This window comes from Seriola aureovittata, chromosome 13, assembly GCF_021018895.1.
Source record: "Seriola aureovittata isolate HTS-2021-v1 ecotype China chromosome 13, ASM2101889v1, whole genome shotgun sequence".
Lineage (NCBI taxonomy): Eukaryota > Metazoa > Chordata > Actinopteri > Carangiformes > Carangidae > Seriola > Seriola aureovittata.
Window position 1 is genome coordinate 23,133,303 of NC_079376.1, and position 14,198 is coordinate 23,147,500.

Genomic DNA, 14,198 nt, shown 5'->3' on the forward strand with positions numbered 1-14,198 from the left:
AGACAAAACGTTGGATTGGTGAATCCCTACTTAAAGAGTAGGATCTGGATTTCACTACATTCCTCTCACTGCTGTCAACTTTTGTCTGAGACAGCCCAAAATCACACAGTCTATAGTGGCCTCAAAGCTAACAGTCCATTAAATAAATGAGCAATAAGCATTTCATTAGGACATAAATCTAATAATTGCACAAGGATTAGATTAACATGACTATGAATAATTCACCTCTTTGGTTTTTTTTGTGTTACAGCTCAAAGTGTTGGGAGGAGTATGTTAGTGTGTAATAAGAAATCACACAGATCGACTGGAACGCATTGTTGCCATTCCCAACACTCGCTCTGTATTAGATCGGCTACACAAGTCTTGGATTGGACAACGTCTGTGTTCAGGGCCAGTCCGTTTTCACACTGAAGTCTGCCAGAAAATAGGTTCGTTTTTATCAAGGCACAAATCTTTTCTCTCTCTCTTTCTCTCATCCTTCTCTTCCTCTTGCTCTCAGAGAGCTAATTATTTCTCCCCCCGTTTAGAGCCAACTGTTTCTGTCATCTGTCTCTGTAATGACCTCTGCATGCATGCATGCATGCACACACTCTCACTCGTTCTCCTTCACACACACACACACACACACACATTTACACAGAACCCTCACTAACACTCAGACACACCTTTGTGGAGAAACCACAGATGTACATACAACATGTATGTTCATGCAACAGATCTGTCTATTAAAAAGGATGCCACTGGCTTAAGTGCAGTTACTGATGTGTGCTGAAATGACTGGTTGATCAAACATTTATGACTGAAATGATCATTTAGTGAACCGGTCAATCATCAGAATTTTTTTATCGAGATATAATATTGTGTAACAAATATCTTTGGGTTTTGGAAGCAATATGTGGATGCTAGCACTATATAGTATAGTGCATATTTTGTATATTGAACAATTAAATAATTTATGACTGCAACAATTATTTCCATCAATAATTATTTGGTTGTTGTTTTTTTTTTGATTAAGCATTTGGTCGATAAACTGTATTTAAAAAAAAAGTTGAAAAAAAAATCCTAAATCTCGAGGTGACGTCTTTTCAGTCCTTTCATCTTACTCCTTTTGTCCAAGTGAAATATTCAATTAACAGTGAAACTAATCAGAGAAATGCAGAAAATCCTCTCAGGCTGGAAACAGCAAATACTTAATGATTAACTGATTATCAACACTTTTGGTGACACATTGTTTCACATCCAATTTCTTACTACATTGATTAACGGAAAGAATATTTGTCATATTAATTGATAATGAAAATACTCTTCTGCAGCTCTGTCCCCATGCCTGGTATCCAGTACTCACATACACACCGTACATATACACTCCAGAATACCAAACACCAAAACCCTGAGGCTGTCTTAAATCTAAAAACCAAACAAAAATAGAATAAACTAGTTTTTTTTCTAATTTAAAAGTAAACTAAATCAAAATAAAAGAACTAAGCACAACCAAATGAATTTGCACGTACTGGCCACCTCGGCTCGTCTTTCTTCAGGACTGGAAATTAAACGTTAGAATGGGTAAAAAAAGTAGCGAGAAAAGTTTTCAAGCAATTCAAGGTAACAAAAATTCTCCATTTGTAAATTTTATATTTGTCGGTTAAATTCTTTATTTTTCTAATTATTTTTGCGATTTTAATGCAATTTCAGGTTTCCTAAATGTCTTTCAGTGTCTGATATTTGACAGTTATTGGTCAATACAAATCAACTGAGACTTCTTCAGCCCTTTGTCTTAAAATCTACATTCATGAGGGATTCATTGAAAAAGAAGGGGTGTGTCTCAACACACTGGTTTTAGGACTGACAGCAAACCATTGACATGAAGAGGTTGAAGTTCGCAAAATGTTAGATTCAGTCTGAATATTACAATGCATGACCAAACACTGCAAAGTTAAGTCAGAACCTCCACAGATGGTTGGTAATATTAACAATCTGCTCTTCTTGATTGGGACTGATGAGAACAATATGGCCTATGTGACACTTTCAAGATGAATATTGAATATCAGATCCTTTTTATAAAAGATTTTAAAATGGCCTTGAAATGCAACTGCCACATTCCCTGGGTTGGCAACAGTGGGACAATTCTTTATTTGAAATTGTCCTGATGAACGAATCTGTGGCCCGAATCCATGCAGCCAGTCTTAAAGGTTCATATAGTATAAAAAGGTAGATGTCCATGTGTTATTTTATTATAAAGCAGGACTAGGTTCTATATCATTACTGTGAAAGTATCAAAGTGCTTAGTCCACAGAGAATGCACACAGCCTGTATTCATAAACTGAGCCTTAAAACCAGCCGTCAGGACACTTGCAACTTTGTGATGTCACAACAAAGCAGTCACAAGCCCTCAGCCACGCCCACCTGGACCCACCATCCAACCTTTCAGGATTTGGTTTCTCTGAGTGTTTACCTGAAAACTGCTATATTTTTATTGGATCACTCAGAAAACAGTCAGCCAATCAGAAGAGAGGCTCAGAAAACTGCAAAACTGAAAGCAAACTATGAAATGTGACTGAAAGCTCAGGGAAAGGCTTTTAAATTTACTTTTGTTTAGTTTTTTTTTAAATGTTGTTTTGGTCAAACTAATGCATATCTAAATCTCTTTGTACACACATGGTCTTGATGACCATATCGATATATGCTTGTTCATAATACGTAACCTTACACTATGGGAGAGTGGTGGGTTTATTATGTACTCTCTGATCATAAGAGAAAACTCCACTCTTAGCTACATTAGCAAGAAATATGGACCACCATTTAAACTTCATTTGTATCTTTGATCAGTAACTAAAAATGAGCAAAAAACATGCATTTTTTAACCCAGCTTCAAATTGATAATAAGTTTAATTCATTCAAAGTACATAGAATATTTTTGTTTTACTTATGTTTGCTTTTTCAGTTTACCTACAATAGCATTTTAAAATTCCAACGTATGGTGTGATCTTGTCCATTGCTATAATTACTTAGCCCAGCAGATGTAGCATCATGTATCTCATTCAGTAGATAGCAGGATATTTGCACAACACTTTGCTCGTATTATTATCAAAAAACAAAAAGATAAACAGGCAAACAAACTACCGCTATGAAATAAATGAGCCGGATTAAGGGCTTCCTGTCTCCTGTTAGAAAACTTCCCTTCCACCCAGCTTTAAATGTGTTACCTGTCATGAACTGTTTGTCTTACCTGGTTGTCAAATTTCAGAGACTGTGTGCCCACGAGGAAACGAATGGCATCAGTTTCAGCTGTCTGGGCAGTAAGTGCCCGTGCCTGCAGAATAGATACAAAGGAACATTACTGTCCATTCACATAAACACGTTTTAATGAAGACAAAAGAACAGACTAGAATAGAGCTAACGTTAGCTGTCAGCCAGGGAAATAGTAGTGAATGGTTTGAAAGTGTAGCATCAATACGTACCTGAAATTCGAGACCATAAATGACAGGAGCGTCATCCTCCATTTTCGGTTTGTTAACAGGGTTTACGTTTTCTTGTCCCTTTTTAAAACGACGTGAATTACGTTGAAACTATCATAAGTAATTGTGCTACTGTGTGCAGACTGTACAAAACACAACACAGTAGCCGTACTTCCGCGATTCAAAAACCGGGGGAAAAAAAACCGTGTGACTATTATACGTAACGACAGTCCTGCAACGTTATATAGGCTAGTAAAAGTACGTAGAAGACGCCAAGAATACCAATAGCCGCGGTGGTGTGAAATTTGTCCGCCGTGGAGCACCGTACATGTAGCTTTCCTGTGGAACCCTATGCTGGAATCCCTAGCTGTCAGTCTGGAGTAAGGTAAGAAACATAGTCGTGTTTGTGTTTAAGTTCTTTATTTGTCTGTCATTGCGTAGTGGTATGAACAGCATGGTAGTTATGTTCGTTGATTTTTAAAGCTTGGCCAGCTATTAGTGAAGTGTGTATTTGACATTTACAACCAGCTGCTCAGCTAATTTAGCTTACTGTAGCAGCCCATCGGCTAATGTAGCATTAGCAAGATAGCTTGAATCAAACAGACAACAATCCTCGAGATCCTGATTAACGGCTCTTTCGTGATAGGATTTTAAGCAAACTGACTCGTTCACGGTAGCCGTAGCTCGGTGCTGACGGTAAGAGCTTGTAAAAATTAGCGTTTGTTTACACAGACAGGAAGTGACTAAGGCAGATGATGTATAGTGATTTGCAAGAATATAGGTGGTAACGTCTATATCTGTGTTTTCATTGTGCAGAGGAGTAAGATGGATAGTGGGGAGGCTCCTGCTCAGCGCCCAGTCACCTTGGACATCACAGTGGAGGATGTAAACAAGGACACTCCAGCTCCCCTGGAGCCAACCTCCAGTCAGACCCCTTCCAGAGACAGCATCCTACCCCAGGAAGACAGCATCGACTTAGGCGGGGAGTTTGCCACCCCACAGGAGGACAGCAATGCCACACCATCAGAAAGCCTGATGGACAAGCTCAACGACCAGATGATGGAGAGTGTCATGATTTCTGACTCACCCAATAACAGTGAGGAGAATGATGTGGCTCCCATTGACTCTTTTCTGGATGGAGTGGAGGAGGAGGAGGAGGAGGAGGAGGAGGATGCAGGAGAGACCTCAGGAGACAAAGAGGAACAAAGTGACACTGCACTAAATACAACTGAAATTAAAGTTTCAGTGGAGGAACAGGTGAAAGATGGTTCTGAAGAGGAAGTAGAAGAGGACACAAAGAAGCAGACAGACACACAAGAGCAAGTCACAACCGATGCTTCACCCCCAGGTGATGCACAGAGTCCATCTGGTCTTAAAAGTGAGGAACCAGCACCACAGGCAGTCAGAGGGACTAGTCTGAAAGTCGAGCCTGTACCAGTGTGCACCATATTCAGCCACGGCAGCCAGCCAAAGTCTTTGGTTCCTGACGGTTTCCAGCCTACTCTCATCAAGTCCCCCAGCTTTAGCATGGGGAGCGGTGGGGTAAGCGATGAGGCAGTGACCCCCAGCAAGCTGACAGCCCCCCTTGTGTGCCAGCCCAGCCCCAGCCTCAGTAAGTTCTTCACTGACAATGGACAGGCCAATCCAGCTTCTGACTTCTTTGATTCCTTTACTGTCCCCTCCTCCTTCATCTCCGTTTCAAACCCCAATGCAGAGATCACTCCAGGCAGCCCTGCGCCCATAGCCCCTACCCCTGACTGCCAGCTCTCTTCCACTTCTTCATCCATCTCCACCTCCGGGGGGCCTTTGGACTCTAGTACTCTCACCCATAGCACAGTGTTTTGCCCTGGCCCTACCGACACAACAACCACTAACACCCAACCTCCTCCACCCCAAATAGTCCCAGCTCCTACTCAAGCTCCCACTACAGCCCCTGCCACTCAGCCGCAGCCCTTCAACCAGCTCCAAGCTGTATTCTCTGGCAACGACGATCCGTTTGCGACAGCATTGAGCCTGAGTGAGGTGGACAGGCGCCATGATGCCTGGCTGCCATCTGAGGAGACCAGGAAGATGTTGATCTCTGTGGCCACCCAGCAATACAGCCCAGCCTACACAGAGACCAACAGACTTACCATGCCTGGACTCAAGTTCGACAACCTGCAGGTAAGACAAGCACTGCTTATTATACATGTGTCTTAAGAAAGCCCTGAGAGAAAGTTCTAATTTTATAGTATGTCAGTTTGCCTTTTTGTAAATGGGCACTACACTAATTTTACACTTGTAAAGTTTACTTTACTCATCATGGGTATTACAACTCAGCCTGTGAAAACAGTTGTATCATTTCCTCTGTGACCTACAGAGAACTCTTTAAAACCACCCTAAATCACTGTAGTAGTCCTTTTACTAAATGTGAACGCATTTTTTGCTTGATTAAACAACTATATCAGTTATCAAAGTTTTGGCTGATTAATTTTCTGAGGATCGCCTAATCAACTAATAGATTAATTGTCTCACCTCTAGTATTAGTAAGTCTGGTCAAAACACTCAGCTCTAGCATCTCAGTTTGGACACATTCTCTATGCAAAACTGCTCGAACCCTTATAATATGTTGACAGCATTCAGTCTATTATGGCAAGAAATTTATTAGCCTTATGCTCCACCTGATGATCTTGATTTATTTTATGTGTTCTTTTGTCTGTCACACAAAGACAGTGGTTTCAGGCAGTATCTCTTGCACAACACATTGTCTGGATACAGTGAACACACATACACATGGCTTTCCACGCTCCTCCATATCATGTTTTTTTTTCTCCTAAACATCCTCTGAGATCTTTCAACAGCAACATTTTTCTGTAATAACTACCCTGATGAAGCAACAATTTACTTATTTATTCAAGCTGAATCTTATGTTGTGCGTCCACCTTCCAGCTCAGATTGTGTTCATTATCCCCTCAGAATGTGTTTGAATGCCTGCTTGAATAAATGAATAAAAGTCACGTATTTTTCCGTCATCTTGGTTTTTGCCCACTAACAACCAGTCTTCAACAAACAAATTAGAGCCACTCCAAAGCTGAATTAAAGATAGCGTTTTATGTCGTCTGTTTTTTGTGCCATTCCTCTTAGGGCTGGTTATTGTGTTTATTATCTGTGATTCTGACCAAACTCGGGGATGTCCAGATTAAAGCTTTTTTCTGTCCCCAATCCATTTTTATTTAATGCAGAGGAACTACCAATAACAAGTCATGTTCTTCTGATATTTTGAAATCTTGCTGTTAGTACACAGGTTCTGAATGTAAATACAGCATTACAACTCTGAAGGCTCTTGATGTGAAATCCTGTTGTGTCCTGTTGAATTCAAATGTGTTTTCATGCAGGGTGATGCTGTGAAAGACCTAATGCTTCGTTTCCTGGGAGAGCAGGCAGCCATGAAGCGTCAAGTTCTCACTGCCAACTCTGTGGAGCAGTCCTTCACAGGCCTCAAACAGCTCGTCGTAAGTCATTCACCCTACTTTTTTTATTCATTGTGACATCAAAACATGATGTTGTAGTATAGTCATTATTTAAGCTTTGTTGCTCATTTTTACGCATTTGTTTTTTCATGTATATTTGTATATAAGATTTGCATGCAGTTGAAACAACCTGCTAGCTTCGCAGTTTATTCTTGACCTTGGAAATGGCTGTTGACAAATAACTCACCCCTCAAAGTTCACTTACTCGCTTGTGCTAGAGCACAGAGCTAGAGCTTGGGACTTTGTTACACTGTCTTCATCAGGAGACAAATTTTGCTTAGTTGACATTTGAAAACATTTCTGTGATTCTCAAAATCTACGGTTCAATGACAACTGAGCCCCAAGTCCTCCAATCTGAACAACCATATAGGTCATATACGTACCGTTGCCATGGTTACTGTAATAACAGTCATGGCATGGTTAGGTTTAGGCACAAAAACTACATGGTTATGTTTAGATCGTGATTCAGGTTAAAAGCAGTGCTTCCTCAACATTACACAGTCTTTTTGTTGTCATGGTTACAATAATAACAATGTGGTTAACTTTGTCGAACGCTCATGGGTAATAGAAACAACATCAATGGCTGGTTTCACATGGGAATCCTGTCTCATATTCATCCATCCACCACAACCTGGACTTTGTCTCTCTTTTTACTACGTCACCGCACTTTTCCCTTTGCTCCTGTCATAAATACTGCGACCACTAGATCTCACCTAGCAACAAAACGTAACGATGGGACATAATAACCTGCTGCACAGACGACCTGTGGGCTCGTTTTTTACAGGAGGATAGTCTCCAACTGAGCTATCTTTATCTCCCAATGAAGACCATGTAATATGGCTGGAAGATCCAGGTGGCCCTTGAGAGGAGATTGTTTTCTCTCCAACTTCCTAGCATGTTTAAGTTAAATCATATAATAATAGGATATCTCATACCACAAGCAATTTTATGTAATTCACACACAAAAAAGATACAATAAAAATACAGACCTGCCATACGGCTTCAAGGTTTTTACACCACAACTTTGACAGTGGTCACATTCCCCACCATACATACAAACATTACACACATTCATACCATGTTCAGTGGACTAAAACAAAGCCTGCCCCAAAACATGGATGACTTGAATCATTAGTTGGAAGAGCACCTGAATTTAACTTCATGTTGATCTGTATGTGCAGCCAGTCTGCAGTGTACCTGAGCGGAGGCAATGAAAAGCATACCATTTCCCATAATTCTAGGTAATGGGAGTCATGAGTAATAATTTTGCCTATTTTTAAAAGGTAAAAAATATTTATACATAAGAAAAAGCAGGCAATCCAAGCATATTACAAAATGAAATAATATTTGAAGCAACCCACAGCTCAGATTCAACTTGGAAGAGTTCCATTTCAGGTGCAAGCCCCAGGCAGCTACAAACCTAAATTGTCAGATTTTGAACCTATATTTATAAAAGAGGTTACACTTGGGGCATTTTTAAATCTTGTGTCATGCTACTCAACAACTCTAACAGCTAAAAAGCATCGCTCTCGTGCTTGTACATGTGCAGCAGGTGCTTTCTAAGAACAGTACATCATTTTCTTGAGGTAAATGACAAAACCGCTGGTAGATTACTACAGCACTAGCTTCCTGTGGTGTCTGCAGCTTGTCTGACCTTTTGACAGTCAGTGATTGCACTGAAACTGCTGCGTGGTTAGGCCTGACTGAAAACAGTGAATCATTTGTCTCATTTCTCCCCATATTTTATTTCTTCTCATACCAAGCTTCTGTCTTTGTGACCGTACAGTCTCATCTCATTCCCTCTCCTGCTGCTATTTATCTCTGCAGCCCTCATGTGTTCCCTCCATCATAATTTCTGACCCACAAATGACCCTGAGAGACAGTTGTTATTTAAAACATATACACAGCAGCAGCAGACAGTGTGATGGAGAGAGGGGAAAGAGGAGAGGAGGGGTGGAGTGGAGAGGTGGCGATCCACTCGGCTCACAAGTTCTTTTCTCCTGCTGTGCCCATGTATTATGCATGGGATTGCTGTGCATATTTCAAGGGCCTTCTGGACTTGGTGTATATACACACACACAAGATGGTACTTTCAGCTTGCCTTCAACTGCACTATATGGTGTGTGTGTGCGTGTGTGTGTGCGCGTGTGTCTGCGTGTGTCTGCATGTGCTTGTGTAAGAGGATCACACACTGTCTGCCAATTGGTGTGGGTGGCTCCCTGGAGCAAAAGGCAAGAGAAAGGAGAAAGACGGTGAGCCAGGAAGGTAACATGGGCCTACAGGAGAGATGTCACAGAATGACAACGTTGTGTGAGTGAGAGATCTGGAGGCAGAGGAGGGCTTCACCCGGCCCTAAGCACACACACAGGCACACTTTCGGCTGTGTGTGGGAACTTCTAGGCACCTCGCGATTAGATTTCCTGATTATTTGAAGTAAATTAATATGAACATCGGCAGAGGAATCACAAAATAAAAAAGGAGCTTAATTTCAGAACTAAATTCAATTTAGTTTATCTTTCGATTACAACTTAGTTATTTCTAGTAAGTTATCAAGGCATTTAGTTGGGAATCACTTAATAAGAAACCTAATTATACAAAATGCAACAGCAGCAACCTGCTGTTTCTCCTCCAGCTACAGGTGGAAACGGAAATTTTTTGCTTGTGTGTGTTTCGGAAATACTTGGTCGGCCCATTTTATCGGCACCTTTTAAAGCTGAGATAAACTTGTCTTTGCTCTCTGACGATATATCTTTGGCATTCCTCTACTGCATTTAATTTTTTTTTATTTTTATGTTTTGGCTACTTACCGGTAGACATAAACTTATTCTATACATCTGCAAGCTTATATCAGCTGATATATTAGTTGGGCGGATTCATTGGTCTAGCTCTACGTCCATGTGTTTTTACAGCAGGAGATGCAGATCACATTCTTCTTTCTTACTCCAACATACTGACCAAAAAATAGTTGTTTTGCACCTGTTTTACATTTCATCATTTGAAAATAAATTGTTTGAAATAATCATAACTTTGATTTGAAGTTGTCTCGCCAGTCCTAATATAAACCTGTCTTGCCTATCTCCTGTACTGTTGTTCTAAGACTCAAATGATGCTGTCATTCTGTACATTCATTAAAAACACATCTTTTTCTACCAATCTGTTTATTGACACAAAAATGATAGTGAAATGATTATTAGTTATTAGTGTGCATTTTTGTGCATATTGATAAGTTAGAGTTAGATGATGAAATGCAAGGACTGCTGCCACCCAAGATGAGATGATCTGCCTCCTAATTACTAAGGACCTAGTACAAAGGGAAAAACAACAAGGCAGTTACATTATCCAGTAGCGACAAAAACAGTTTCCTCCACTGACGTTTATTTCACATGAAAAATAAAACTAAATCAAAACTAACTATACAAATGGACAGAAAACAAGGAGTTCTGTGGTCCCCCCAGTCATATATCCACAATAAAAAAAACAGCATTTTTCTGCATCAGAAACCAGAGCTTTTCCTCCCTTTGGATTTATATTCATGTACAGAATACAGGAACAAAGACGAACGCACAATAAATAGCTTAGTATTGCTGATGTCTTAACTTAATTTCCTTGAAGTGATAGCGAATATTTGACATGGGGTTGTGTGAGGTACTCATACTTAGTCGGTGTATTACCTGCAGTAGATCTGGATCGGCGCACAGTTTAGCGAAGCAGCAGCACAGAAGCTGAGCAATGTCCTGCTGAGGACAGGGCCTTCTGCAAAAACACGCTGATCTGAATCTACTGCAGGTAATACACTGTCTATAAGTACCTCACACAACCCTACGTCAAATAACCCAAATGATCTTAACTCCCCACCCCTAGAACATTTATCTACGTACCTTTACGACAGAATTGAGAATCGCAAAGGAAGACCTACGACTTGCAAAACAACAATAAGAAACACAAATCCAAAGACAGTGATTGTTATTATTACAAATTTCTGTGTTGTATTTTTGAATGATTGTAATATTGGGTTGCACTTCTTGTTGGCTGGTTTACAACTCAATATTTCTTTGTTCTTTCTTTGTTTTTATTAATGGACAGATTTAACCACATAGCTAGTTAATGTTAGCTACCTGGCAGGGACAGACTGAATGAAGTATAATCTACACACTGTTCAGGCCTCTCATCTCGTACTCAGAAGTAATATCTCTTCAGTAAACCGAGAGCTCATATCAGTGTGCAGTCCTTTTTCAGTCTATCCCTCTTGTTGATGCAATCTTTAGATTCACTACGAGATAGCCAGTCAGCTAACCCTCCTGAGTCATGACATTACTGAAACTGCAGCAAATCCGTAGAGACTGTAACTATTAACGTAGCATTTTATGGTACTGTCTTGACTCATTAGCTCATTAAGCAGCTATCATCTGCGTTATTTTTGAATTTAGAATAACCTTTTTGCGCATGTTGTTATTAACTTAGTTTCCTCAAACTAGACATTTTACACATCATGCAGGTCTAACAGAAAAACTTTTAAGTTGCCACTGCATGCACATCACGTTTAGCACAGATGTACTTGTTTACTGAGAAAAGGATCAAATGCAAAGCTTGATTGAAGGAATTACATTTTTTTTTGGGGGGGGGGGGATTTATGGTTAAGTTGCTGATTATTTTCTCAGTTAAGCAATCAATAATTTAGTCGGGGGAAAAATGGCAGTTACACTTTACTTAGTGCCCACGATAACGCCTTTAATTTGCTTGTTTTGTCCAACCAACAATCCTAGGACCAAAAGACATTAAACTGACTCTTGCTTAAAAAAAACTAAACACTTAAACATTTGAGAAGCTGGAACCAATTACTTAATTACCAAAGTAAAAGTATTGGAGCCCTTAAACCTCATTGACCCAGCGCTTAATTTTTCCTGAAAACTGTTGAAATTATAAAGTAAAGAGCTAAATTCTTGTTTATTCTACAAAGATCTTCTAAAATGGCCCGGACAAAATGATTAGTACCCCTTAGAAGTATAAGTAAGTCATAAGTAAGTGGATCAAGTAGACTATTCAGTTAGCATCACAGGTGTCTGCAATCTTATAATCAGTGATTCAGTCTTTTTAAAAATTAAGTAAAATACTCATTGTGCTATTTGGTGTCATTGTGTGCACCGTGGTGAACATGAACAAGAGAAAGAAAAGAGTTGTTTGAGGAGATAAGAAAATTATCGCCAAGGATGGTCATGGTAAAGGCTACGAGACCATTTCCAAGCAGCTTGATGTGCCTGCCACCACAGGTGCTGATATTATTAAGGGGTGTAAGGTCTATGGTACTGTACTCAACCTCCCTGGAAATGACCAGAAGAGGAAAAGAGATCCCAGATTAAACAGAAGGACAGTTCGAATGGTGGAAAAAAACTAAGCGTTACAGTCACCGCTTCACTTTAAGAGAAGATCATTCTTTATAGATGCTCTCAAGCTTATATGGCTGTCCTAGGGCTTCCAGAGCGCAGTGCCGTACATATATTAGCACCAGGAGAGATGGCTACCGTTTAGCTGTCAGACTCAGTTGAATGAGTGGGCTTACATTGAGGCCTCGGGCAAAATGGTGCACGTCCTCATTGTCCTCACGCCACTCAGCGTTTTGATTTATTTCAGCATTATCAACCTGCTCCAGGTCCCAGTTATAGTTCATTTAGTTGTGTGACAGAGACAATAACTACAATAACAGAACACTTCGCGGCTTTCCAAACAGAGATGCTTCCCCGCCATTACCAGGATCCACCCGGAAGTCTGGCATCACAATCAAGATGCTCATTTATTACATCATGCTCTTTTGGTTATTGACTAGCCAACCCCCCTCGTCAAACCTGACAACCAGTAATCAGTGTGGAGAGGTGCCATGACACAAAGAAAACTTCAAAAACGAATACAAGCTACCCTCCAAGATCAAGGTGCAACAGTAACCATTCACACCATACCTCACTTTTTGAATGAGAGCAGACTCAGTGGCTGACAAGGACAAACGTGCGGCAACGGCCCAAAACACTTTCCATTAGGAGAAACAAGCTGCAAATTCAGAAATACATACTAACAAACGAAACAAATACAAGAAGGAAAACGTGCTGCAGGAAGCCAAAATGAACAAAGCAAACACAAGCAAACACACTGCAAATACAGAAACGATGGAAAAACAAAAACACATGAACCTTCAAAACAAATGCAACAGAAAAAAACGCTGCGTTTCCAGACAACCCAGTGGAAGAGCTCCAGGCCTCTAGGGGGAGCACTCAGTGGATATGCAGCGTTTTTTCTGCTGCATTTGTTTTGGAGGTTCATGTGTTTTTGTCTTTACTGTTTCTGTATTTGGAGTGTGTTTGCTGTTCATGTTTTGTTTTTTTGGTTTCCTGCAGCATGACTTTTAATTTGCATCAGTCTCAGTTCTTGTATTTGTTTTGTATTTTTGTATGTGTTTTCTGTGTATCTGCATTGTTTAGGCATTTGCAGCTCGTTTCTCCTAATGGAAGTGTTTTGGGCCGTCGCAGCGTGTTTGCCCTTGTCAGCCACTTTACCATCGAGTATCACACACAGTATATATTGCACTGATCAACAGGTGGCACTGATGTGCCTAGAAAACACAGCAGTGTACCGGCAAAAGGCAAGGACTGTAAGTTAGCAAACGTGGATATAAATGATGCTGGTTTCAGCATGTTCAGGAAAACAGCTTTGCAAATGTTTTCTGAGGATGGAAATGCTGAATGTAAAGAGACCTCTGATCTTTAAGTACAAAATGTGTTGCTTTTAGTTAGTAGGTATTGACTTTTTTGTACAAGAGAATAGTAAAGAAATGTTATTATTATTTGATATTGCAAAGATCACGTCATGTACAGTAGATACACAGGTCAAATGTTCTTCTCACATAATTGTGATTGTGACGATACAAAATTGGTAGTTTTATATTTAATTCTAAACTGCATTACAAGTCTATGAAAAAGCCTTTGAATTTCCTTGATGAATTTTTATACACCAAGACTGTTGTTTATGCCTCTTATTGCAAATTAGCATGTGATGCCTTCCGGTCCTCATCACAGAGGCATCACCAGAATCTGTTTTTTCAAGACCAGGAAATCCTATTTGAAATTCTCTTTTTCACTGGGAGTCAAAAGGTCAGGGTGGGCCACAGAGCACCTCTCAGTGTCTTGTTTTAAAAACACCTCAACCGGGCAGATGTTTGCCAACACAGAGACTTGATCCCAGGGCCTCA

At 40.2% G+C, this 14,198-nt stretch overlaps 2 protein-coding genes across 2 annotated transcripts in view; one reads left to right on the forward strand and one right to left on the reverse strand.

Moving 5' to 3' along the window:
* Nucleotides 1-3,626, reverse strand: part of eipr1 (EARP complex and GARP complex interacting protein 1) — a 66,120-nt gene extending 62,494 nt beyond the window's left edge. Inside the window, exons 1-2 of the mRNA XM_056394215.1 lie at nucleotides 3,459-3,626; nucleotides 3,227-3,310 (exon numbers count right to left, since the gene is read on the reverse strand). Of these exons, the coding sequence (XP_056250190.1) occupies nucleotides 3,227-3,310; nucleotides 3,459-3,500 (126 nt within the window). The 5' untranslated portion in view covers nucleotides 3,501-3,626. The remainder of the gene's footprint in view (nucleotides 1-3,226; nucleotides 3,311-3,458) is intronic.
* Nucleotides 3,627-3,744: 118 nt separating this feature from the next.
* trappc12 (trafficking protein particle complex subunit 12) overlaps nucleotides 3,745-14,198 on the forward strand; it is a 39,370-nt gene continuing 28,916 nt past the window's right edge. The window contains exons 1-3 of the mRNA XM_056393367.1: nucleotides 3,745-3,840; nucleotides 4,272-5,618; nucleotides 6,830-6,946. Coding sequence (XP_056249342.1) covers nucleotides 4,281-5,618; nucleotides 6,830-6,946 — 1,455 coding nt within the window. The 5' untranslated portion in view covers nucleotides 3,745-3,840; nucleotides 4,272-4,280. The remainder of the gene's footprint in view (nucleotides 3,841-4,271; nucleotides 5,619-6,829; nucleotides 6,947-14,198) is intronic.